This window comes from Tursiops truncatus, chromosome 2 (assembly GCF_011762595.2).
Source record: "Tursiops truncatus isolate mTurTru1 chromosome 2, mTurTru1.mat.Y, whole genome shotgun sequence".
Classification (NCBI taxonomy): Eukaryota; Metazoa; Chordata; class Mammalia; order Artiodactyla; family Delphinidae; genus Tursiops; species Tursiops truncatus.
The window spans coordinates 165,613,523-165,641,221 of NC_047035.1; the positions used below are offsets into that span (position 1 = coordinate 165,613,523).

The 27,699-nt window shown below is 37.6% G+C and overlaps 2 protein-coding genes across 6 annotated transcripts in view; one reads left to right on the forward strand and one right to left on the reverse strand.

Moving 5' to 3' along the window:
* The window catches only part of ENKUR (enkurin, TRPC channel interacting protein), a 30,438-nt gene extending 13,017 nt beyond the window's left edge, over positions 1-17,421 (reverse strand). The window contains exons 1-3 of one of the 4 annotated variants that reach the window (XM_019933434.3): positions 17,293-17,421; positions 8,767-8,912; positions 3,237-3,460 (exon numbers count right to left, since the gene is read on the reverse strand). In XM_019933434.3, the coding sequence (XP_019788993.2) occupies positions 3,237-3,460; positions 8,767-8,854 (312 nt within the window). In that variant the 5' untranslated portion in view covers positions 8,855-8,912; positions 17,293-17,421. Of the gene's footprint in view, positions 1-3,236; positions 3,461-8,766; positions 8,913-10,676; positions 11,046-16,555; positions 17,148-17,292 lie in introns of those variants that run through there. The other 3 variants (XM_019933433.3, XM_019933435.3, XM_073801651.1) reach the window with 3 other exon arrangements.
* Positions 17,410-27,046, forward strand: THNSL1 (threonine synthase like 1). Of its 2 annotated transcripts, XM_019933431.2 has the most exons (3): positions 17,420-17,533; positions 22,804-22,842; positions 23,798-27,046. In XM_019933431.2, exons 2-3 carry the CDS (start codon positions 22,840-22,842, stop codon positions 26,075-26,077), a joined length of 2,283 nt encoding a protein of 760 aa, XP_019788990.1. In that variant the 5' UTR covers positions 17,420-17,533; positions 22,804-22,839; the 3' UTR covers positions 26,078-27,046. The 2 variants fall into 2 exon arrangements, with proteins under 2 accessions (XP_019788991.1, XP_019788990.1); XM_019933432.3 differs by lacking the exon at positions 22,804-22,842 and having other exon boundaries at positions 17,410-17,533.
* The last annotated feature ends 653 nt before the right edge of the window (positions 27,047-27,699 follow it).

Here is a 27,699-nt window from a genome sequence, read left to right on the forward strand (position 1 = left end):
AAGTCAGAACATAACAGAGACACGCAAGGGGCAGGAGTCAGAAAGAAGAGGCAATCGTAGTGTTAAGGTGGGAGAATGAATAGAAGATGAAGCAAAACAGTGACATACAGACGAATGGATAAAGAATATGTGGTACATATATGGGATATTACTCAGCCATAAAGAACAATATTAGGTCGTAGAGACTGTTGATGTAGAGACTGTACAGAGTGAAGTAAGTCGAAGAGATATCGTATATTAACGATATAAAACCTAGAAAATGGTACAGATGACAGGGACAGAAACAGAGACTGTACGACGGGGAAAGTGGAGGGGCGTGGTGGTGGTGGGATGAATTGGGAGATTGAGATTGACATGTATACACTAATATGTATAAAATGGATAACTAATAAAAACCTGATGTATAAAAAAATAAATTTAAGTTAAAAAAAAAGATGTCAGGGAAGACCTCTCTGAGGAAGTAGCTGTTGTGAGGTATGAGTCATTAAAACTATTCACAAATATTCTGGTTCTTCTCCTTCTAGGCACTTGGTATGACAATATTTTCCTGCTCCCCTTCAAGTAAGATGCAGCCTGTGACCTGAATTTCCCCGTGTGAGTAGAAGTAATGTCCTTTTTGGGTAGAAGGCTCATGAATTAATGGTTGACTTGTCATGTTCTTTTTCTCTCTGGTATGGTGATGGGTGATGTTTTGGTTTGCCTGGGTCCTGGAGTCAGGACAAGAAGCAGAGCTCCCAACAATCCCCATGCACAGGTAGCACAAGCAACCAATAAAACCGAGTTGCTTTTAGTTACTGCAACTTGGGGGTTGTTAACCACAGCACAACCTAACCTAATCCTGACAATAAGGGATAGAAATCCTAGCTACAAATGTGTTCTGGAAAGTTGCAAAGCACTATACAAATAGACTAAGAGCTCAGTATTCTGGTAAGTTAGTTTCATGGTAACCAGTTCAATCCATTTCAGGAAACACTGAGGGCAACACCTCATTTCAGCTTAGTACAATCACTGAGGTTCCCAATGATGATTGTGTCATCACAAGTGATTAAATTATATTTGGCACACTCTGTGTAGGAAAAGGAACTACGTCACAAATGGGTAAAAGCTGCAGTGATCTGAAATATTCCCATGTGCTGGATCATTGAGGGTAATGCATAGTATTAATATTAATAATTGCATATATTATAATATCCGCTCTTTACTGAACTTCTGTTAGGTACCAGGTATTGTGTCAAGTGCTGAATATATTTTATATCATTCAGTCCACACCATGCTGTGATAAATCTAATAGCTTGTTAAAAATCAGAGTTAAGTAAGTGGCAGAGTTAGAATTTGAAACGCTTGTCTTCCTATTATTGCTATGTAACTCAGGCAAACATCCATGCTTCAGTTTGCTTACACAAAATATTCTCATGGCACAAATGGGCATGTAATACTTTATTTGGAACTAAAACGTGAGGTTCATTCACTTTTAAAAAATGGCCTTGCCTTTAAAAGGACTTACTATCTCACTTACCAATAACAGATTTTTTTAGCTTAACTCAGGTAAGTAGAAAGTAAGTCGAGTTAGTCCTTCGTAAGCCCTGACTGGTTAGCCATCGAGAGTACACCAGGTGCAGAGAATTTGCGTGGCTTCGTAGACAAGCACAGGTAGACTAACCTTGTATTCTTCTGTCTCTGTGATGGAGACTCTCAGTTTCCTGTTCAAGGCAGAAGATGTATTGAAGTGGACAGCTTAGGCGGAAGGCAGCCAGTGTGGCGGTTTGTGGCATGACCATCAAAGGAGAAGGGTTTTTACGTGATGGTGGAGAAAGGATGGATTGGTAATGGCTTTAAAGAGCTAGGAGAATGAAGTTTCTGCTTTTCCACACCCTGTGGGACAAGGACCCTGAAGAGCCTCCAGGGGCCATATTAGGAGGACGTATCCAGAGAAACTTGAAATCTTTGTAAGCATGAGCTGCCAACTCCCAGATCCCTACTAAGGTCTTCCAAAGGTGTCTCAGCCAGCCGAGTGACAAGGGTTTCTCAGGGAATAAGTAGTGTTCTCTGACAACAGCCTTGAGGTTCCTGTTTTGATGGTGAACAGTCATTGGATTCACCACGGTAGATCACTGGATGACCTCAGTACAAGCCCCTCTTACATGTTACAAATTCCTCTTTTTCTCTTCTTCCTTATTTCCTTTCTTTCTTTTTTGCCCAAGTTATTATTATGCATTATTACTCTTTAGGATCTTGTACTCATATACTATGTGTGTTTCCAGCACTTTTGTGCTCTGTAAGTATGCAAAGTAAAATAGGTCTTATAGAAGGTATTTTTCATAAGCTTTTTAAATTTCTATATTTAAACTGCTAAACCCAAGCTTCTATAATTTTCAACAATGAAATTATATGCCTATCTGATAAGCAGCTTTTCAGATAGAAATGAAGGTCCTGAAAAGACTAACTATTGTACAGTACTCTTAAGGTCTGCTTTACTCTAAACCAAACACAAATGAGTATATTCAAACTGAAATAGTACTGTGAAATATTTACAGTACACTGATAGGACGGATGGTTCTAAAGTTGTTTTCCTCTTCATTTCTCTCATTCTGTTAACAAGATAATGTAAACTAATGACTAAATCTTAGGATCTTCTGAAAGGTTATTCCTTCTAGATCTATGGTAACAACTGTGCTTCTAGTGACAATTCCACCTCACCGAAAATGAGTACCTTTTAGAGAATGTTTGCTATAAATGTTAAATATATTAATAATTGAAATTATGAAAAACAATTATAGTTTCCCTCTACTGAACTATATGTTGTTGTTCATTCCAAATTCTCTGTAATTTCATCACACTAGATTTGGACCAAACATGGACTTCAGAGGAATGAGAACTGGCAATCTAGATAATTTGTCCAGTGAGAGCACTATTTTTTTTAATTGAAGTACAGTTGACTTACAATATTATATTAGTTTTAGGTGTACAACGTAGTGGTTCAAAATTTTTATAGATATAAACTCCATTTAAAGTTATTATAAAATGTTAGCTATATTTCCCTTGTATCTTATTTATTTTATCCGTAGTAATCCGTACCTCTTAATCCCCTACCCCTTTCCAACCCCTTCCCCTTTCCCTCTCCCCACTGGTAGCCATTAGTTTGTCAGTGAGGGCACTATTAGTGATAATACAGACAAACATTATGAATACCATATTTAAATTATCTATCAGGTCTTATTAATATATCACAAGGCTACCTTTTTATTGATGTACTTTGGAACTAGTCCTGAAGTTTCAAGGTCATGCTTGTCTCCAGTTCTTTTGTCAACATAAATTGGCTTAGGTTTTTTAGCCACTCCCATAATGACATCGGCTGCATTTGTATTTATAAATTTTTTTTCACTCTGTATTCCCATGACTGGATGGTCCGTCCTCAATGGCACAGGAGGCTTTCTGGGCTCATTCCGTTCAAACTTTTTTTCTGTTAAACATAACATTTCCTTGTTAATATTAAACTATAAATGTGGCTACTCAGTACTATTTATAGCATCCAGATATTTTACCACTAGTATATTAGAGTTTTATTAATAATATATTCAAATATTTAAGGTAAAAATCAGTAATCATAAATGCAAAAGATTAAATGTGACATAATCAATTAATATGTTGGAGAACAATATAAAAATCTAAGGGAAGAAAATAAACACCCCAAATCATATGCTAGCTAAAACATTTTTATTAGCTATTATAAAAATATTTTCTTATAAAGATTTCAATAACAAATGTTCAGTATGCCCATTGAAAAAAGCCCAAAGAAACATTAAAACTTTTTTCTGAGTACCTTCAATATTATGAATAATTGCCTCTTCAGAGGAAAGTTACTGTAAAATCACCAAGTAAATAAATCAAACTTGATGTATCTGATGTATCCAAGAATCTGGATGTTTTTCACTAAAACTATTATTATTATAAGGTATAAAAATCATGTAATAGCTATGTACCTAACATGCAGCTTAAGAAATGATAAATGACCAATACTGCTGAGGCTTCCTATTCACTCCTCCCTGATTACAGCTCACCTCCTAAAATAACTGCTATCCAAAGTTACTTCTCTCTCTCTACCACATTCTCTTCATTAGCAGCAGATGAAACTGGCCATTTTTACACAGTCTCTTTGACTTGACCATTCCAACTTATCTATTTTGATACAGCCACATCAAAGTGGTTTGTCAAAATGCTAAAATGTAAAATAATTACACTTTACTTCCAAGAACCGAAGGCAACAACTATCTTGACAAAACCTTACTCAAAGGCTTCCCTGGTGGTGCAGTGGTTAAGAATCTGCCTACCAGTGCAGGGGACAAGAGTTCCAGCCCTGGTCCTGGAAGATCCCACATGCCGCGGAGCAACTAAGCCCGTGAGCCACAACTACTGAGCCTGTGCTCTAGAGCCTACGAGCCACAACTACTGAGCCCACATGCCTAGAGCCTGCGCTCCGCAACAAGAGAAGCCACAGCAATAAGAAGTCCTCATACCGCAATGAAGAGTAGCGCCCGCTCTACACAACTAGAGAAAGCCCGCACACAGCAACAAAGACCCAATGCAGCCAAAAACAAGTAAATTAAATAAATTTTAAAAAACAACAAAAAAACCCACCTTACTCAAATCTTAACCTCATCACAACTACTATGGACTTTGACTTTATTCATTTCTGTACTGTTTGAACTTTTAAATCATTTTATATAACTTTTATTATCAGAAAAAAACAATACTTATTATTTAAAGTTTATGAACTGGATTAATCTCTTGTTATAGGCTGAATTGTGTCCCTCCCCCATATTCATACATTGAAGCCCTAAATGCCAGTACCTCAGAATGGAACTGTAGTTGGACATGCTTTTAAAGAGGGACTTAAGTTACAATGAGGTCATTAGGGTGAACGCTAATCCAATATGACTGATGTCCTTGTGAAAGGAGGAAATTTGGACACAAACACACACAGAAGGAAGCCATGTGAAGACACAGGGAGAAGACAGCGATCTATAAGTCAAGGAGAGAGGTCTCAGAAGAAATGAACCCTGGAAACATCCTGATCTTGTTTTTTTGTTTGTTTGTTTCATTTTGTTATTGGTTTTGTTTTGCGTTTTTTTTGGCCATTCCGTGTGGCATGTGGGATCTTAGTTCCCCAACCAGGGATTGAACCCATAACCCCTGCAGTGGAAGCTCAGGGACCACCAGGGAGTTCCCAGTAACACCCTGATTTTGGACTCTAGCTCTCAGAATTGTCACAAAATAAATTTCTGTTTAAGCTACCCCATACTTTTTATGGTAGCAGCCCCAGCAAACCAATATACCCCTGATAATTCTACATGCCCCCAGGAAACATTATAAAGGAGGTTTTGAATGTTCACTTATTCATTAATTCATGCAATATATTTTTGTTGAGCAATTACTATGTCCCCAGGTAATGCTCTAGGAACTGCGGGTACAGGAGTGAACAGAAGATACAAAGTCCCCTTTCTCATGGAGTTTATATTATAGTGGGGGATGAAAAAATAAAATATAATATGTAGACTATAATGTATATATTAGCTTGAACTATATGTAAAATTGTTTACTGTTTTTGACCTACAAAAATGGTTATCTTCTTCCTATTTAACATACTACTGAGATGTTGTGGACATTGTCAGAAATTGAATTAGGGAGTTCTTCCAAAGCCCGGAGCAGAGGATAAGCCTGTTACAACCCAAAGAGCTCCCTTCTACCAGATACACCCATGTCAGGTTGGGTATATCAAGTAAGGTTGGCATAATCAGTTTGCCTAAAAAAACAGAGGCATACATCTTATAGATGATCACGTGGGAAACATTTAGAAGCCGGATTTAATTATGAGTTGAAAGCGCATGCAAAGGACTCCCATAACGATAGCTTTAGAAATGCAATTAAGAGGCAAAACTGAATTCTCAGAAAATGGGGAAACAGTTTGGAAAGACTGATAATTCATTCTTAGTTGAGTAAGTATATTATAAATCTTGGTTGTTTGTGGTTATGCACTGGATGGAGCCTAAAGCCCACCCCCATCTTACCCTTATATCTATCAATATCTAAACATCATATTCTTTTCATCCGAGGCGTAGGGGTTGGCAATGTGGGGTGGCTCGGAAAATGGGGCGAGGATGTCTCTTTACAAATTATTCGGTGGTAATGTTAATAAGTCTGAAGACCAAATGACTGGGTTTCTTTTTAGGCTATAATAAAATGGCAGTATTAACATGGTCTCGTGGTCATGCAGATGTTCTACTACTTACATTTAGAGAAATCTTCTTGTACCTGTTAGGTAGTTTTCAGTGTGTCTAGCAAATTATTGTGTTCAGAATGGCAGAATATTCACCAAGAGACTGGCGGTAGCCTTGGCCTATATTACCTTTAACTTTGTCTCACTGGACGGGGCTTTTAACGCTCTTGCAATGCCCTGAATTTCTTAATTATTCCTAAGGCCAATGAAATTTTGTGTTTGTTTTGCCTTATAATGTTTATAAGAGAAGAGACAGACTTCTTCCCTTTCTCCTTATTTGAAACTTAGGATTTATACAGTTAGGTTATGTACTATGCTTAACCTTGGAGAGGATTCATGAGGACCCAAGTCATATCATTGGTTCTAAGGCACTTAAAGTATTAAATTCCATTTTAAGACTTTCCAGTGTTCTCAAGTGCTTGTGGGTCACAAAATAACAAGACTCCACTTAAGGGAGCTACAAGAGAGGCTTCTGAAGACATGAATTTCAGCATGAATGGTGTATTTTCAGACTGGCTTCTTCCACCTTTCCCAATAATGCCCTCATCCTCTGTCCCGGTATGAGGGTTATGAGAGAGGATTGTGGGACACATAATATTGCCATAGGGAGAAGTAGTTTCATTTTTGGCAAAAGGCACACCCTAGTTGGGCTTGAGATATTGCATTATTTCCTCGATGCCAGAAGATGGGAAGAGGCTTTTTTTGGGCTGTGTTGGGTCTTCATTGCTGTGCGCGCACTTTCTCTAGGTGCAGCGAGTGGGGGCTACTCTTTGTTGCAGTGCGCGGACTTCTCATTGCGGTGGCTTCTCTCGTTGTGGAGCTCGGGCTCTAGGCGTGCGGGCTTCAGTAGTTGTGGCATGTGGGCTCAGGAGTTGTGGCTCGCGGGCTCTAGACCACAGGCTCAGTAGTTGTGGCTCATGGGCTTAGCTGCTCCGCGGCATGTGGGATCTTCCCCAACCAGGGCTCAAACCCGTGTCCCTGCATTGGCAGGCGGATTCTCAACCACTGCGCCACCAGGGAAGTCACCGAGGCTAACTTTTTAAAATAGATAGATTCATTGCCCTCTTCTCTTTATTATCTGAAAACATCAGGGAAGACATATCCAAGATGGGAAGAAGTTGCTTCCATGAATACCAATAACAATTCCTTTTTCATCCACTCTCCACTTTCCTGATGGACTTTTCCCCTGATACCCATATTCTCTATGACCACAATTGACTACATAATTTGTGAGGCCCAGTACAAAATGAAAACGTGGGGCTCCTTGATAAAAAATTATTAGGCATTTCAAGATGGCAGAAGCAGAGCATTAAACCAAGTGTGGGATCCTCTGAAGCAGGGGGCCCTTTGTGACTGTACAGGTAGCACGCCCAAGAAACTGGCTCTCATTCATGAAGGCTCCTCCATTACATCTAACTCCTTCATTGTCCTAATGGTCTTAGAGATTGGAGAGAGTTAAAGCCCATACTCAAGGCTAAAGTGAGCCTGATAGTTGCTTCGACAACTGATAGTAATGGTTGTAGTTTTCATCTCTTGCAGAAAAGATCAGACAGGGTTTAGATGGTGAGCTATCTTGCCCACTGAGGTTTAGAACTCTTCTTATGATCTTTGTTATTGAAGTCATATAGCTAGTTATGAAGATGGTGGGGCATGTGGTGCTGGAGGTGGGGTTTTATCAGATAGTCCAAGATGTAGTTCAAGATGCTTGCACCATCAAAGGAAAGTCTATTTGGGGGGCAGCTGGCATCCTCCACTCTCTTTTTCTACTACATCGTGGGTTTTTTTAAGAACTTTTATTTAAAATATTTTTTCACTGAAGTATAGTTGATGTATAATACTGATACTATATAAGTTACAGGTGTACAATATAGTGATTTTTAAAGGTCATACTCCATTTATAGTTATTATAAAATATTGGCTATATCCCCTGTGTTGTACGATATATCCTTGTATCTTATTTTGTACATAATATTGTACCTCTTAACCCCCTGCTTCTGTTTTGCTCCCTCCCTCTTCCCTCTCATCACTGATAACCACTGGTTTGTTCTGTGAGTCTGCTTCTTTTCTGTTATATTCACAAGTTTGTCGTATTTTTTAGATTCCACACATATGTGATGTCACACATTTCCCTGTCTGACTTATTTCACTTAGCATAATACCCTCCAAGTCCACCCACGTTGCTGCAAATGGCAGTATTTCATTCTTCGTTATGGTTGAGTAGTATTCCATTGTATACATATACCACATCTTCTTTATCTATTAATCTGCTGATGGGCACTTAGGTTGCTTCCATGTCTTGGCAACTGTAAATAATGCTGCTATGAACACTGGGGTGCATCTACTATGTTCTTGACGTCTGCTTTCTCCTAGCCTCTCAAATTCTGTTTAATATGAGGTAAAGTTGCTATCACTGTAAACATTTAATATTCAGACAAAATAATTTTAAATTATCTGCTAACACTTTTAATATTAAAAAGAGTGATAAAACCTACTGGGTGGTAGAGTTTTTTCCTTTGAATGTTTCTTCAGGAAATCCTTTGGAGAAGGTACTTCAAGTTTTGCTGGTCCCATAGTTTTCATTGCAGTTTTAAATTTTTGCTTCTCATCTTTTACAGCTGCCTTAAAAACGGATACATACCTAAAATTAAAAGAAAAAGTTGTAGCATTTACATTTCTAGTAAAAATTGCTTAAAGTTTATAAAAAGGATATACATTTCTAATTTATATATATCTATATTCATTTGGAGATAGCCATAAAGCATAATTATCTGAATTATCTGAGTCCATCAGGCTTAGGCAAGCTAGATGGAACCTTTGCCCTAAGAAAAACGTGCCAGGATAAAGATGGTCATAGTATTTCCTTATTATCCTTTGAATATCTGTAGCATCTATAGTGATGTCACCTCTCCCATTCCTGATATTGGTAATTTATGTCTTCTCTCTCTCTCTTTTTTTTTTTTCTGATAAGTCTAGCTAAGGGCTTATTAATTTTATTGATTTCTTAAAAAACCAGCTTTTCATTGATTTTCTTTAATGTTCACGTTTTCCATTTCAATGATTTCTGCACTGATCTTTACCATTTCTTATTTGGAGTTTAATTTGCTTTTCTTTTACAATTTTTTTTTTTTTTTTTAGTTTCTTAAGGTACAAGTTTAGATATTTGACTTTAAACCTTTATACTTATCTAATAGAAGCTATAAAATTAAAAAATACCTTTTTAATTCCCTTCTGATATCTTCTTTGGCTTAGGAGTTTGTTTAGATGTGTTTTGCTTAATCTCCAAATATTTGGGGATTTTCCAGATACCTCTTTGATTTCTAATTAATTTTTACTGTGGTTAAAGAATATAATTGTAAAATTTCAATCCTTTAAGATTTTCTGACACTCGTTTTATGGCACAAAGCATAGTCTCTCTTGGTAGATGGTCTACATACACTGGAAAAGAAAGTGCACACTGCTGCTGTTGGCTGGAGTGTTCTATAAATGACAATTAGGTCAAACTGGTTGGAAGTATTTTCAAGTGTTCTAATAATCATTGAAAGAGAGATGCGGAAATCTCTGACTATAATTGTGGATTTGTCTATTTCTTCTTTTAGTTCTATCGGGTTTTGCTTCATGTATTTTGAAGCTCTATTAGTAGGTGCATAGCATTTAGAATACCTTCTTGAAATACTAATCACTTCAATATTATGAAATAATATTCTATATCCCTTTTAAAATTCTGTGCTCTAAAAATCGACTCTGTCTGATATTAATATAACCAGTCCACATTCCTTTGATTTATGGTAACAGCATTTTTCCATTCTTTGACTTTTTACTTACTTGTGTCTGTACTTTTAAGGGAATTTTCTTATGGAAAGCGTAGAAGTTTTATCCTTTCAAAGGGTTTCATTTCTTTGGTGTATTTAGACCATTCACATTTAATGTGATTTAAAAAATATGTTTGTGTTTAAATTTTCCATCTTGCTATTTGTTTTCTACATACCCCATTGCTGGTTCTTCCTTATTTTATTCTGCCTTATTTTTTGTTTTTGTTATTTTGTGGAAGTTCTAAGGTTTACAATATACATGTTTAACTGATCACAGCCTACCTTCAAGTATTATTATGTCACTTCACATAGGACATAAGAACCTTACAAAAGAATACTTGCATTTACCCCTCCCCCACCTTTATCCTAATGTTATATGTGTGTTATGAAACCCGTAATTCATTGTGATTACTTTCCCTTTAAAAAGCCAAATAAGTTATAAAGCAGAAACTAACACACCATTGTAAAGCAATTATACCCCAATAAAGATGTTAAAAAAAAATTTAAAAATTTTAAAAAAGCCAAATAAATTAAAAAGAAATTCAGAAATAAATTTAAAAAGAAGAAACTTTAATATTTACCCATATATTTACCATTTTATGTGTTCTTGATTTCATTGTGTAAATCCAAATTTCCAACTCATACCCTTTTCTTATGCATTATGGACTTTTAAACTTCTGGCTTCCACTGTTTCTATCTGCTGACCTTCTTTCTTCCTCTGTATGTAATGTTTCTTTTTTCCTTGGCTGTTTTTAGGATATTTCTCTTTATTACTGGTTTTAAGAAATTTTATGTTAATGGCCCTTGGTATGGTTTCCTCCCCCTCCTCCTTCTCCTTTTCCTGCTTGGGGCTCATTATGATTCTTGGATTTGTGGATTTAGAGATTTCATTAATTTTGTCCAAATTTTGACCATTACTCAAATCTTTGTTCTGTATCTCTCTACTCTCCTTCTGGGACTCTAATTACACTTGTGTTAGGTTGCTTGATGTTGTCCATAGCTCACAGATTCTGTTTTCCTTTTCATTTTTTTTTCTCTCATTTTCATTTTGTATTGTTCTAGTATTACTATGTCTTCAAATTCAACAATATTTTCTTCTTCAGTGTCTCAGCTGCTGTTATTCCCACTAAGTATACTATTTTCATTTTAGACATGGTATTACTTATGTCTTCAAGTTAGATTTGGGGTTTTATTTACCCTTCTCTTTCTCTCCATACCTTGCTCATGTTTTCTTCTGCCTTTTTGAACACATGGAGAATATTTAAAATAGTGGTTTTAATCTCCTTGTCTACTAATTCTCTCACTCATGTCATTTCTTTGTCTGTTTGTATTGACTGATTTTTCTCTTGGTTATACATTGTATTTCTGGGTCCAGGAGCTTTTAGTCTATTTCTGATTTGGCCCTACCACTGAGGCAATATATTCCTGAGGGTACTACTCAATCCCTTGCATCTTAGGAGGAGTTTCCACTCTGGTTGGTGGGAATATAAACTTTATCTGGCTCTGCTGCCTACTGTTGGCTATTTCCCTGGCCTTGGTAGTTTCAACATACAAAAGTACTGTCAGCCAAAGACTTCAGGGAAATTCTCCTGCATACTTCTATCGTTCTCCATATATGTAGTTCTTTCCTCTCTGGTACTCTTGTGCTGTGAACTCTACATGCCTTGACCACCTCAAACTCTGAACTCTGTTTCTTTAACTCAGAGAAACTGCTGGATTTTGTTTTAATTTCTCTTTCCTGGACTTTTGTCTGGAGATTCTCTCCAGAGACTATGTTGGGACAATTGTAGGGCTTGTTTCCCTTCTCTTAGGGATGACTGCTCTGTGTTGCTTGTCCAGTGCCTGAAAAACCATTGTTTTACATACATTTTTCTGGCGTTTTAGTTGTTTAAGGTGAGAGGGTAAATTCCACTCTTGATTGGAAGCAGAAGTTCAGCTATACCACTTTTAATACTTTGTATTCTCATCTTACTATGTAGGTAAGTTTGTGTGGAGAAACATTCAATTGTTTCTTGCTTTTAGAAGACTTTCCTTAATCATGAACTAAATGTCTGGGAATTAACTATGGTCCAAACTGAATGAGCTCACTAGATACCATCAGGAAATAATGTTCAATCTAAATCTGTGCCTTGAAATTCCCACGGAAGTTGGAATTGGCGGATATGATCCCTTAATAAAATACCTTCCTCTGCAGTAAAAAGGAGTGCGTACACTCTCACCTTTTTAAAATTTGCAATCTTGTGATTCATTACACTATCCATTGTGAGTTGAAAGCTTACCATCTGTTATAGAAAACAAGATATTCTATTCTATATGAATAATAATTTTTTAATTTTTCCAAATTACAAAAATTTTTTTAAATGATGAAACTAATGTAATGGTATATGTCCATTATATCTCAACAACAGCAAAAAGGAATAAAGATCTAGGTTCCCTCCATCTCCTCCATTCATTTTCCAGAAAAAATTATGTTTTCTATATCTCTATTTATGTATGAATTGTAACTTGATTTTTAAAACTTAATATAGGGGCTTCCCTGGTGGCTCAGTGGTTAAAAATCCACCTGCCAATGCAGGGGACACGGGTTCAAGCCCTGGTCTGGGAAGATCCCACATGCCACGGAGCAACTAAGCCCGTGTGCCACAACTACTGAGCCTGTGCTCTAGAGCCCACGAGCCACAACTACTGAGCCCATGTGCCACAACTACTGAAGCCTGCGCACCACAATGAAGAGTAGTCCCTGCCCACTACAACTAGAGAAAGCCTGCACACAGCAACGAAGACCCAACACAGCCAAAAATAAATAAATAAAATAAACTTATTTTTTAAAAAACTTAATATAATGTGATACCTTTCCATGTTAGTACACATAAAGCTTACTTTCTTTTCTTTTTCTTTTGCATGAAAGAGTCTTTAAATTCTATAGCACTTTACAATTTTCAAAAGTTTCACCCACATCGTTTCATATAATCCCATAATAATCCTTTTTTCCCCCACCCCCTATATTACCCTTCCCCCCTTCCCTCTCCCCACTGGTAACCACTAGTTTGTTCTATCTGTGAGTCTGCTTCTTTTTTGTTTTATCCACTAATTTGTTGTATTTTTTAGACTCCACATATAAGTGATATCATACAGTATTTGTCCTTCTCTGTCAGACTTATTACACTTAGTATAATGCCCTCCAAGTCCATGCATGTTGTTGCAAATGGAAAAATTTTCATTCTTTTTTTTATGGTGGAGTAGTATTCCATTGTATATATATACCACATCTTCATTATCCATCCATTTATTGAGGGACACTTAGCTTGCTTCCATTATACTTTCTTTTCAATAGCTGCATTTTATTCCATTTTCTGGTTTTATTATAAAGATCCAGAGGGTGACTTTATTAGACAACTGGCCTTACTTTCTACTTTTTATTAGATGTGGGCTATAGATGAATTATTCTAAAACTAAAGTTATCTTCAATAGACGTATCATACTTGCACTTATTTTCTTGCCAATAGTCACCACATAGTCATATTCAATCTGTAGATACACAGTTCTAAAGCAGTTTATCTTAAAGAGCACACAGAGAACTACAGACCAAGAGTTGGTACAGTTTGATAATGCTTGTTTGAGATTTTTTTTATCCTAATGGGTTAGATGAACATCTGGTTAACTACTGTTCTTTGTTTTGTTTTAAATGTCAGGCCAATATTATTATTGCAGCACTGGTCAATTGTGTAGAATTTTGGGACCTAGACTGCTCATAGCTCACTGTTCAACTGGAAGAGGGTGCCCTTCATCCCACTTTGATTACATATATCCATTTTCTAAATTCTCATTTAGCATCTGCATCTCTCATTAGGGTTTTCAATAATACATGGTTTTACTGTTAACCAACATTTTAATGTTTATCTTCCAGTTCCCCAAGGAGCCTGTAACCTCTGAGGTAAGGGAGATCACAGTGCTGTCAACTGTTGGTTTCCCCAAGGAATCCACCTCTTTGTGAAAGCTGGACGATCATCTTGCCAGTCTTGCAAAGAGCTGCAGTGAGCTTTACTGAAGCTGGGTTTATAACTCAGTGATGCAAACAAGGCTCGCAGCTTAATATATTTCTTTCTTAGCATGAATTTGTACTGCAGTAAGGGGATTGGGTAAGGGCAAGTTTGTGTTACTGTGGTGAGAAAGAATTGGTTAAATGTTTTATTATGCTCTGTTTTTTATAAATTAGTGTTTTGCATGCATGACATCTTGTCAAATGAAAAACTCATGGCTGTGCTGACAGTGTAGCCTAACTTCACCCTAATGCAATGAGTTCTTTGCCATCACATTTGGATGCCTTCTATTCCTTTCACTGTAGGTTAGTTTTTTCTCCTTACTCCTTCAGAGTAAACCAAGTTTGTGCTGTCACTCCAACATTGCCCAAGGGCAATGTTATACACTAACAGGGTTCAGTAAGTGCTTGCCAAATGAATAAAGATTTTTCCTATAAAATTTCTTGAAAAAGTCACCTAGATGCAGTAAAGCTTTTAAATTTACCAAAAAACAAAACGCCTATTTAATAAACTATCTTAACATTCAAATACAGTATACTATGGAAAATATAATCAGCCAGTGAGTTATACAGAGAAACTTTATCTTGTACAATATACAGGAATTTTCGCCCAAAAGTCCATTCAGCAATAGTTAATTTGAACACTTCTCATAAACTCTGCAACTGTACCATATCTTACTTTGAATTCCTATTTCTAATTTCTACTAGATTTTGAGAAGCTAATGAAAAACAAAATAGGTATTGGTTTGGTTAAAAACAGATACTCAAGCTTAAAAGTGGAAGGATCTGCCTTCTTGTTGAAGATGTTATGCACCCCAAGCAATTACTAGTAAAGATAATTGATAATTAGATGTGAAAGACTCAAAGGATTATCTAGTTCATTTAGTTTGTTTTACAGATCAGAAAACAAATGAAAATGTATTCATGATCACAAAACCAATTAGTTGCAGAGCCTGTTTTTTTGTTTTTAGCCCACTGCTCTTGCAGTGCGGTTTTGCCTTGGATCAGGAAAAAGAGAAAGGTAAAAGCTGCAAAAATCCTAGGAGGAATGAGATTTTCTCTATCAGTTACCTTCTTTTCTCCCCATAGATTTAACTAAGTGCTAAGTCCCAGAAGACTAACTGGGATGTTTACTGTGTGGTTTCCTTTTCGAAATTTGGGGAATTAAAGGGGGTCCTAACACCTACATGAAAATCTTAACTCAATGACGTATTTTTGGGTCTCTATCAATCCACTCTTCCTTCCATCAACTATCAGATCAAGAAAAGACCTTAGAGGGACTTCCCTGGTGGCACAGTGGTTAAGAATCCACCTGCCAATGCAGGGGACACAGGTTCGAGCCCTGGTCCAGGAAGATTCCACACGCTGTGGAGCAACTAAGCGCGTGCGCCACAACTACTAAGTCTGCGCTCTAGGGCCTGCGAGCCACTACTACTGAAGCCCGTCTGCTACAACTACTGAAGCCCACGCGCCTAGAGCCTGTGCTCCGCAACAAGAGAAGCCACCTCAGTGAGAAGCCCACGCACAGCAACAAAGAGTGGCCCCCGCTCGCCGCAACCAGAGAAACCCTGCATGCAGTAATGAAGACCCAATGCAGCCAAAAATAATAAAATAAATTTATTTTTTTAAAAAAGAAGGAGGGCTTCCCCGGTGGCGCAGTGCTTGAGAGTCTGCCTGCCGATGCAGGGGACGCGGGTTCGTGACCCGGTCCAGGAGGATCCCACGTGCCGCGGAGCGAGCGGTGGGCCCGTGAGCCATGGCCACTGGGCCTGCGCGTCCGGAGCCTGTGCTCCGCAACGGGAGAGGCCACAGCAGTGAGAGGCCCACGTACCGCAAAAAAAAAAAAAGAAAGAAAGAAAATGACAACTTGGTTTAAAAAAAAAAAAAAAAGACCTTAGAATCTACCTCATCCATTTATTTTGTTTCACCAATCAAAAAACTGAGGCTCAGAAACAAATAGGAATTTATACTTGACAATACTTTTGGGGAAAAAAATAAGTATTATCCCTTTATACAGGGAGCAGTAGTGTAGTTAGAAACAAAACAATTAACTCCTGAAACCAAGTTTCAAGTATCCTAACACAGAATAATAAAATTGTGATTTTCTCTTTTCAACAATAAGAAATTTCAGGCTATGTTGTATGCCACATCACACATGCACAATTAAATTACAAACAATCACACACGTATTAAAAGGAGGCTAACATAAGAAAACGGCCCTCTCACAGCACCAGGCTGCCCTCTCTGTGAATTGTGAGATGCTAAATACTTTTATTTTGCAAACTTTTATTTAAGAAGTTGTCATCCAAGGCTATTTCATTGAGACAAAAATACACGTTCTCTCGTTTTGAAAGTGATATGATGCTTATTTAATCCTGAAATGGAACAGTAATTCCCCATTTTTGTTTCAAGTGGTCATCTTTGCTTACGTACCTAGGAGGCGGGGGATGTTCCTTCCAGTCACTGGGTATGAGGTTATAAATGCTCTCAGAAGAGCACGTTGGATCCATGGCCACCAAATGAGTCCTTAAAACTACTCAGCTTTTTTCCTCATTATAACAATATCTCCATCCCTTTCTTCATCGCTTCCCCTTTCCTCTCCTACTCTCTTGCCTTCTCAAGGAACTAAGGCTTCTCTCTTTCACACAATTCCCCTTTGACGTCTTCTTAGCTGTCCTCTCTTGGGAAGAAAATAAAATCTCTCTTCTATTACTCTTGGGATCACTTAGCGTTGTTGACGGCGCGACTGCCCTGGAAACAGTTACTAGGCAACGGGGAAGTGGAAGGTGGCCCTGCAAACTACCTTTCCTCTCTTCCCTCTCTCGGCAGCTCCTTTTCTCTCAGAGAACTTCAACCTGAAAACCACTGTTTATATGTACCTTTGGGAGTAAAGGGGTGAAGACTGGCGTCCTCTTAAAAATGTTGCTCTTTCCTGTTTCTGTGTATTTGGAGAAAAAGATAAAACTCTAGCAGAGACACGCCCAGCACCGAACCTGGCGTGCCGGCGTCGCACAATAACATTCTTGTGCGCAGGTGCCTACCCGGTGGGGGCGGGGCGCGCGGCTGAGGCCACGCAGACGCACGTCCGACGTCGGGAGCAGGACGAGAGAGGGAGGAGCCCGAGGAGCGGAGCCGGCTCGGGTGGGTGGGGCGCGGGACGAGTCACTTACCCGGTGCTGGGCTGCTCCGGCCGTGGGCGTGGCACGAGGACGTGGAAGCCGACCTCGGCGCAGGCGCAAAGGCCGCTGTGCGGAAGCCGGGTGGGACAAGCGAGGCCTGGGCTCAAGGCTGTGGGCCGTCCTGGGCGGGGGCCCGAGGTGTCGGGTTGCAGCCCGAGGTGGCACTGGCGGCTCCCGGACGCTCCTTCCCATTTCCTTTCTTTTCCCCCGTCTTCTCAGTGTGATTTTCTTGGTGAGTTATTTGAGGAGAAAGGGAAACTGTAGAAACCAGTCTGTTCCCATCGCATGCCTTTCCCGCTCCGTGCCTTCCCCTTTGCGCTGCTCGGCGGTGATCCCAGCGCTCTGTCCGCGCCCGCCTTCTCGGCTGCTTACGTCCCGGGCTCAGCCCTGCCGCCACCTGTGCGGGCGCGCCGGCGCCCCGCCGTCCTCCCGGTTCGCCTGTCGCGGCCCGTCCTCCCCTGGGCCACCTGCCTCGCTTTATCCTGCACCTCGCCCCTTCTCCGCCAGTTTACCTCTTGATCGGGCCCCTCCTCTTAGGTCTTTGTTTTTTAAACGAGAAGCCTAAACCTGAAGGAGAAGCCTTTTGAACGGGCTCTTGAGTTGTTGCCCTTTTTTTTTTTTTGGTGTCCTTTTTTGAAAACGATCTTAGAAGAGGTTTTATTCCGTTTGAACCATTTGGTCTTCCGTGAACCTACTTATTCGCATATGACTGCTGAAGGAAGCTCACCATCCCGAGGCTTTGAAAGACATTTTGGCAGTATGGTTCTGAACCAACATTATAGAGGCCACTCTGCCCGAAGGGGACTAAGGATGCTCCAAGATAAGAGAAGGCCAGTTTTGGTCATCTCACTGCCAGGGTGCTCGGTGGAGGGATTAAAACAGCCTGGTGGCTTGGTTAATTTAAAAGGGTTTGCTGAATGTGTGGGTCCTTATCATCTTGGGCTCTTAGTGAATTTCATTAGACAAGAATAAATTTAGTTTTTTCTTATCCAGTTGGTCAGGTTTGTATTTTTTAATCCCAGGCGTTTAACAAACATTTTATTTCAGATGATTGGCACCTTGTGGGTGATGTTCCTGTTCTTCACATCGGATTTTCTGTTTTGAAACAAAACAGTTTATATGTATATGCCACTTTGCCCTTTTCCTTTCCACTTTGAGCATTTTACGTTTTTTGCTTAGCATGTATAGAGAAGAATAATGTTTGCTTAGCATGTATAGAGAAGAATAATGTTCTCTATATATGCTAAGATTTGAACTAAGGACTCAGAATGATAATACCGTTAAGCCAAGTGGACAGTCATTGGCCAAAGTTTATAAACTTTCTAATTAGAAGGAACGCTTTAGGACTGTTCATGTGAATCAGTTCCTAAAAGAGCCAATAAAGGCAAAGCATGATTTCTGCAGTTAGTAAGCACCCACTGGCTTTAGCTAGTCTTGACTTTCTGCTGTTACTGAATACCAGTAATTTCACTGATGTCAGTATGTTTATTATGGTTTTAAAAACACTAAACAGAATTTAAGGTCTCAGTGTAGTGCATTCAGTGCACCGTCTTAATGAAGTTGTTAAATCATTTGGAAAGGAACTTTTTTCCTTTAGATACTTGGTCTGTAATTCTTCTTGCCTTTTGAAAGTATGTTTACAAAGAATGCATTTCTAATTTTTATAATTCCCTCAAAATGGCAGTCCTATTCAAGGAAATGCCTATGTTCAGTATGTCCACAGAGAATTAGTATTGGTGTACCATCAGAGGTGGTGAACTTTTTCTGTAAAGGGCTAGATAATAAATGTTTTAGGCCTTTGCAGCCCAGATGGATCCTTTCGAAACTACTCAGCTCTACCATTATAGCTCAAAAGCAGCCAAAGACAATATTTAACAAATGAAAAAAATGAATGAGCAAAGTTTTGTTCCCATGAAACTTAATTTACAAAAATAGGGGTGGGCCAGATTTGGCCTGTGGGTTGTAGTTTGCACAGACCCCTTATATGAATGAATGGTTGTACATACAAATTAGGTTTTTTCGCTAAGTATTATTTTAATCTACTTAAATGAATAAAATGGGCAGAGGTGGGACTATAAATAGGACAACTGGGAGGAAAATAAACCCTTTCTAAAGACATATTCTTTACAATATTTTTCTAAGTTATAGAATTGCAAAGGGTACTTAAAGAGGCTTTTGACTTAGATACGCAAGACCTTAAAGATATCTAACAGCGTAAGACTACCAACAGGAAAGGCTTAGGCAGCTTGATTCTAAGATAAAGGCAAAGATGAGTGGTGAACTTGGAAAATGCTTTGATTGTAAGACCCCTGTGATTACCACATGGCACTGAAGTGTGGTCCTTCCTCCTCGCAGTTTCAGTCAGCTGACTGACTGAAGGCTTGTTAAGAGGAGTTTTCCTTAGTAGTCAGAAGCAGCAAAGCTTCTAACCTTCTGCGGGTTAGTTTATATCCTAATATATTTGCATTTTTTTCGTATTACTTATGGGAAAACAATTTATTGTAAAAATGCAGTAATTTTTTAAGAATTTTAAAAAAACCTTAGAATGTCTGTCTTCATAAAATAGTGGACTAGATTTAGTCATCCTTAGAAATTATTAATAGAGATTGTATTAAAACAGGATGACAAGTATAATCATGGCATAAATATTTTCAAAAGTTCATTGAACTGTAGCCAGTTCTCATCATGAAATAATTTTTGGGGTGCTATGCCTTAATTTGGGAGAGTAATAACCAATATTTTAAATGGGTAACAAATGCTAAATCATTTTCACTGAATAGATTTTGACAATTTCCCAGAAGTATTCTAGGTAATTTTATAATGGAATTGAAAATTTCTGGACTATTTTGGAAGTAAAAATTGATAATGGGTTTAATATGATTTGGGCTGATTATCAATCATCTAGTGGTAAATGTAGGAAAATATCACTGTAAATAGTTTCCTGAAAATTAATATGTATTTCTGTTTTAAAAGTGTATAACTTTGTTATCATTCTTAGGAAATAATTTAAAAACCTTTTAAAAAGTGGTTTCTGTACTTTTTTTCCTGGAATTCTTCAGTTTTGATCAGCTTGCCACAGTAAAATTGTTAAGTTTCATACTTCGAGGTCACACAGTACTTAAATTAATATGTACATGTGGACATTCTGTTTTTTAAAGTTCTTGCTGTGATACTGACACATCACTGCCTTTCCATTTATCTGTTTGAATGGCAAGTGTCTTTCATGTCAAAAAAGTGTCCATTGGAACTAGTGGATCAAAAAACTCCACTGTAAGTGATAAGAAAACCTATTTAAAAAGTATTAATGTATAATGGAGTGGTATATACTATCCCCTGAGAAATTAGTTTACTAAAATATTTTTTGTGTAGAACTTGGCTCTACAAAAAATATTTCAGAACATCAATGATTCAGTAAAACCTGAGTACTTAATGATCAAGAGATTTAGTCTTTAAGTACTGTTTTTGTTTCTTGACTCTTATGTGATTGACTTGCATTTAATTTGAAATAGTTTTGTTCTTTGGCTGAAGAAAAATTGCCTATTCATAACCCCTGTATTGAAAAACGTATTAAAATATAAGTAAATGGAAAAGTCTAATAGCATGGCTTTGAATCATAAAGGAAAATGATATGCAGTTGGTCCTCACTTTTCACAAGTTCTATATTTGTGAATTCTACTCGCTAAAATTTATTTATAACCCAAAATTAATACTTGTAGCACTTTTGCAATCATTCATGGTCACGTGAACAGTGGTGAAAAATTTGAGTCAGGAGATATGCATTCCAAGCTGGAGTTAAACAAGGTGATGCTCTGCCTTCTTGTTTCAGCTCCTACTATAAACAAGTGTCTTTTGAATTCTATTTAAGTGCCACATTTTTTGCATTTTTGTGCTTCTAGCTGGTGATTTTGCTGGTTAAAATGGCCCCCAAGCAGAGCGCTGAAGTGCTACTCATGTTCCTAAGACACTAAGGCCACGATGTCCCTTACAGAGAAAATGTGTGTGTTAGATAAGTTTCCTTCAGGTGTGTGTTAAAGGCTGAGTTCAATGGTAATGAATCACTATGTATATATATTAAATAAGATGTCTTTAAGCAGAAACACACATAAAACATTACGTATTGATTGGTTGCCAAAAATGTTGTGACCAGAGGCTCACAGGAACCTAACCCTGTATTTCCCCTAGGAGCAATGGTTCAATATTCATTAATTCATATTCATGGTGACATGATAGAACATAACTACCATGAATAATGAAAATTGACTATATTACCTCTTAAGTAAAAATGCAGTTTCCAGATAAAAGTTACATGCTGTGGGCATTATTCCATCTTCTCTTGTCTTTTGGTTGGCTTACAGTGAATGTTGAAACCCTAAAATGAGTTTGTGGCTAAATGTTACAAAATTTAGTATGTAGCTTCTTTAATTTTCTTTAAAAATGATAATGTTAGAGCAATTAATACCTGCCTTCTGCTAGTTTCAGGAAGATTTTTATGGTGAAGTAATACTGATACAGAATTAATAAGTTGAACTGTCACAATTTTCTACTTTGAATTCATATAAAACAAAGGAAGAATAAGGTTATAAAAGATAAGGTGAAGTTAACTTGCATAATGTTTGTGTTACAGTCTTCTGCTTTTAATGGAGTTGATGTTAAGCATTGTAGCAACCAACATAAAGTGGAAAAGATCAGATAAAAGATTTAATGCCCATAAAAACAAACCAGCTACTCAGGTAATACACAATTATTACCAATATAGACCTCAGAAAGTTATGCATTGGGAACTAACAAAGAAGACACTCTGTGATGTTATAAGCAAAAGCCACCTGAATAGGAAGTTAATCAGGCTGTTTTATACAGTGCCCTCAAAATAATGTGGTAACGAAGAGTTCCAGAATAAAAGTAGTTTAATAAAAGAAATTGCTGATAGGGTTCAAGTGTACAGTTCTCTGATCCTTGGTTTGTTTCAGGGAAAGGATTAGACTGTGCTTGACAAAACAGTTCTTGATTCACGGATGAGTACCCCTGTTTTCTCTGAAGGTTTATAAACAAACCAAACCATAAAAAAATATGCCTAGCTTTGTGCCTAGATATTCTGATTCAATTTATATGTTTTTAGTCTATTGTCATTGAGTGACGGTGGTTAATATTACTATATAAATGGTCTTATGTGCCAACCACCATGCTATGTGCTTTGAATTTATTATAAAATCATTTAAATAGCCAAGAGGTACCCATGTGTGGCAGACACTGTGCTTTTTACAGGAGATATTATTGCATCTAAATCATGTAGTGATTCAGATGGATAAAACAACCTAAAAGAGTAATTCGGATACTCATTTCATAGCCTCAGTCCACTGATCACTAAACATACAGTTAAATCATTGAAAGTTTTAGGTGTCGTGTGAAAGATTTATATTTATCATTTGGTTATGTTGTCTTGTATATCGCTTTGTGGCAGAAATTCGGTACTGTCTAGTAAAACTTTTTTTTTTTTTTTTTTAGTAAAATTTGACCTGTCTTGCATACATTTGTGTTTTAATGGTGAGTATATTTCCAAAGACAGGGATTTGACCAGTATGGGGAATTACAGAGCTTCTCCGGATGCCAGAATAAGTTTGTCCTCTTATAATTGGAAACATTCCTGAGTTTTTTTGCTATCACTCTGGAGTCTGGAATTTGAGTTAAGTCTCTCCAATGATGATGTTTATAGGACAGAAATTAAAGTGATGGTCCCATGCACAGAAGGTTATAGATATGTAGCCTTTGACTTTGCTGCTGATTATCAATTTTTCTTAAGTATTTGCATAATGTTATATCTTTCATTAGCTTTTTTTAAGGCCTTCAACATGAAAAATATGTAAGAATGATTCTTAACAGTGTGCATGTAAAAGGCATGTAAGAAAGAAAATGTCATACCTTTGCCCTATAGTTTGGAAAATTATTTAAGCATCTTATTTATTTATTTTTATAAGCAAATATTTTATTCTGGTTTCTTGTGAATTCTTTGACTAAGAAATTTATGAGTAACATGATAATCTATCAACATTTTCATATTAACTAAAGAGAAATTAAATATAAAGAGTATTGTTCAGCTTTTTGTTCAGCAAGTAAAAAGCATTCCAACTCCAAATCATCCTTATTTACATGGGTTATAAACCATGAGACAATTTTCATTATAGGAAAATAAATACTAATTTGATTTAGTATCTTTTTGAAAAAGCATCTATGATACGGCATTTTCTGAATAAAGTGTTGCTCATAGTTACAAATTGTTAAAGTTTTGATTACTCAATATCTTGAGACTTGAAAAGATTGTTAAAAGGATAATATGAAATAAATGAGAATTTGGGTTCAAATACTTTTTTAAATATCCCATAAATTTGGAAGAATGTTAAACAGTGTATGTACTGTGGGCGTGGTTATACTTAATCCTATTGGGATAGTCTTTTGAAATTAGTAACCAAATGTCTTTTTTGTTTGTTTTTATGTTTGAAAGGGCCAAAGCCAGTTTTTAGGTTGGCTTGCGCAGAAAAGTGAAAAGAGAATGCTCCACTTTAACCGATGTCAGCACCTGAAACAAATAGCTCAGAAATGCTTTTCTAGTACACATGTGAAAACGGATAAACGTGCACAGCTATTTCTTTCAAGAACCTTTGCACTTGCAGAATTAAGGAAGTCATGGCACTCAATCTACTCTCTTGTTGGAGACAAAAATATTATCCTGATGGGACCACCCGGTGCTGGGAAAACAACAGTAGCCAGAATAATAGGTCAGAAACTAGGTTGTTGTGTCATAGATGTGGATGATGATATCCTTGAAAAAACCTGGAATATGAGTGTGTCTGAAAAATTGCAGGATGTTGGTAATGAGCAATTTTTAGAAGAGGAAGGAAAAGCTGTGTTAAACTTCTCTGCATCTGGAAGTGTGATTTCCCTTACTGGGTCCAATCCAATGCATGATGCTAGCATGCGGCATCTGAAGAAAAATGGAATAATTGTTTATCTGGATGTACCTCCAATAGATATAGTTAGTCGTCTAAAATTAATGAAAATAGATAGGATTGTAGGTCAGAATTCTGGAACATCTATGAAAGACTTACTTAAGTTTAGAAGACAGTATTATAAGAAGTGGTACGATACTCGTGTTTTATGTGAAAATGGGGCTTCCCCGGAGGAGGTAGCTGACAAAGTGCTGAATGCAGTTAAAAGATACCAAGATGTGGACTCAGAAACATTCATTTCCACAAGACACATTTGGCCTAAAGACTGTGAACAGAAGGTCCCAACAAAATTCTTCAGTGAAGCTGTGACTGAGGGGTTAGCTCCTGACGGTGGACTTTTTGTTCCTGAGAAGGAGTTTCCAAAATTAAACTTTGGGGAGTGGAAAAGCCTCGTAGGAGCAACGTACGTAGAAAGAGCACAAATACTCTTAGAAAAATGTATACATCCTGCTGACATACCTGCTTCCAGGTTGGGAGAAATGATTGAAACTGCTTATGGGGAAAACTTTGCCTGCTCAAAAATTGCCCCTGTCAGGCACCTGTCAGGCAACCAGTTCATCCTGGAGTTGTTCCATGGACCAACGGGATCATTTAAAGATTTGTCTTTACAGCTCATGCCCCATCTTTTTGCACACTGTATTCCACCAAGTTGTAATTACATGATACTTGTAGCCACCTCAGGAGACACCGGGAGTGCAGTCTTAAATGGCTTTAGTCGTCTTAGTAAGAAGGACAAGCAAAGAATAGCTGTGGCCACATTTTTTCCTGAGGATGGAGTAAGTGATTTTCAAAAAGCACAAATAATTGGCAGTCAGAACGAAAATGGATGGGCAGTAGGTGTCAAGTCAGATTTTGATTTTTGCCAGACATCTATAAAAAGGATTTTTCAGGATTCTGATTTTACTGGCTTTCTTACTGTGGAATATGGAACAGTGTTAAGTTCAGCTAATTCCATAAACTGGGGCCGACTGCTTCCCCAAGTAGTTTATCATGCTTCTGCATACCTTGATCTCGTTAGCCAAGGATTTATTTCTTTTGGAAGCCCAGTCGATGTGTGTATTCCCACAGGAAACTTTGGTAACATTTTAGCAGCAGTGTATGCCAAAACCATGGGAATCCCTATTCGAAAATTTATTTGTGCTTCTAATCAGAACCATGTTTTGACTGATTTTATAAAAACAGGACATTATGATCTAAGGGAAAGAAAATTAGCACAAACCTTTTCACCAGCAATTGATATTCTCAAATCTTCAAACCTGGAGCGACATTTACACTTGATGGCTAATAAAGATGGACAATTAATGACAAGATTATTTAATCAATTAGAAGAGCAGCATCACTTCCAGATAGAAAAGATTCTAGTTGAGAAAATTCAGCAGGATTTTGTAGCTGACTGGTGCTCTGAGGGAGAGTGCCTAGCAGCTATTCACTCTACCTACAATACTTCCGGGTATATTTTGGATCCACACACTGCTGTTGCAAAAGTAGTTGCAGACAGAATGCAAGATAAAACCTGCCCAGTGATCGTCTCATCTACAGCTCATTACTCAAAGTTTGCACCTGCTATCATGCAGGCTTTAAAGATCAAAGAAATCAGTCAGACTTCGTCAAGTCAGGTTTATTTACTGAGTTCATACAATGCATTACCTCCACCTCATGAGGCTTTATTGGAGAGAACAAAACAGCAAGAGAAGATGGGGTGCCAGGTCTGTGCAGCTGATGTGAATGTCCTGAAGAGTCACGTGGAAAAACTAGCACAAAATCACTTCATATAGAAGTTTTCTGAGTTAAAAAAAAATGTTCTGGTGATAAGCATGCAATAATTGATCACAAACGTAGATTTGGAATACAAATAACATTTTGGTTTTTATGTAAATATGTATGTCTATATGTAGATCTGTTATCTTTCGGAATTTCAATAGCCTAATCTCTAGATCTGAACATTATACCTACACATGCTCCTCGGATCCTTAATCTGGAAGTGACAGAAAGGTAGCATAGTACACAGACCCTTGTGCTGTGCTTTGCACTCATGAGACATATATCAGTTTCTACTCCCTCACCCCCACTTTTAAGCAGACCAAAATGTCTGGCATTCAATCTGGCAATTAAAATATTTAAGCATAGTTGTTCCGTAGTACATCTGTAACCATTACCAGTTCTCTATTGAATAGGAAGATAATTTACCACTCTAATGGTTAACTTCTGTGGAGGAAGTAGTAAGCTCATCTATTAAGAAAGGGCTAGTAGTGTTTCTGACTCTCCATTTCGGACTTGTAATTAATTATGTGTATTCTACGCCACCCAGATTAGATAAGTGCTCTGGCCTTCACTCCCCTTTAGATATGTAGAGTTAAGGTGATGTAGTTTGAAAACCAAGACACAAGATTTAAATCCACAATGTAATAATCCACCGAACTACTTAGTAGTGGATACAGAAATAAAATTATGTATCTATTTCAAGAGAAAAGCTTTCCAAAATTCAGAGTATTTGAATAGTCTTCATGGAAGTATGTTCCTAGTTCTACCAGTTTTCCTGTATTATTTGGACTCCATTCCTATATAGTTTGTCTATGGTCTCTCTTTTCAATGAACATTGTCTTTTTTGGTAACTAAAATCACATACAGTTGATGCACATATATAGTTTTTCCTTCTTTGTAGTAACAATACATTATAAACGTGATTTACATTTGTGAATTTCCTGGATGTTTTATTTCTGAATTAAAGATTATCAGTGAAAGGACCTGTTAGTGTAATGGACTACTCTCAACCACAAGATGGCATTCCTAACATAATTTGTCTTTGCTGATAACATTCTACTTCCTTTTCTGGGAAAACTACCTCCATAAACATATTACAAGTTGTCAAGAAAAAATTGTAATCGTTCCATGAGCTGAAGCAATCTGTTTAAAAAATTTAAAAATTAAACTAATTATGTTAACTTTGGATCTATGGCTTCTAAAATGTACATTTTAAAACCAAAACTTGAAAACTAAGAGCCGTTACAAGAAAATAATGGAAGATTCAAAGTTTACTTATTCACGTAGGTCTTAGTTATTTTATCATTTGCTTATAAGGATATTTGTTTCAGTAAATGATATGTTTAGAAAACGCATGTAAATTTTCCTGTGTGTATGAGAATGCACTATTTTTCTGAAAGTGGGAGGGACAGTGTTTAAAAAAAATGACATGGGGCTTCCCTGGTGGCGCAGTGGTTAAGAATCCACCTGCCAATGCAGGGGACACGGGTTCGAGCCCTGTTCCGGGAAGATCCCACATGCTGCGAAGCAACTAAGCCCGTACGCCACAACTACTGAGCCTGCGTTCTAGAGCCCGCGAGCCAAAACTACTGAGCCCGCGAGCCACAACTGCTGAAGCCCGTGCGCCTAGAACCCG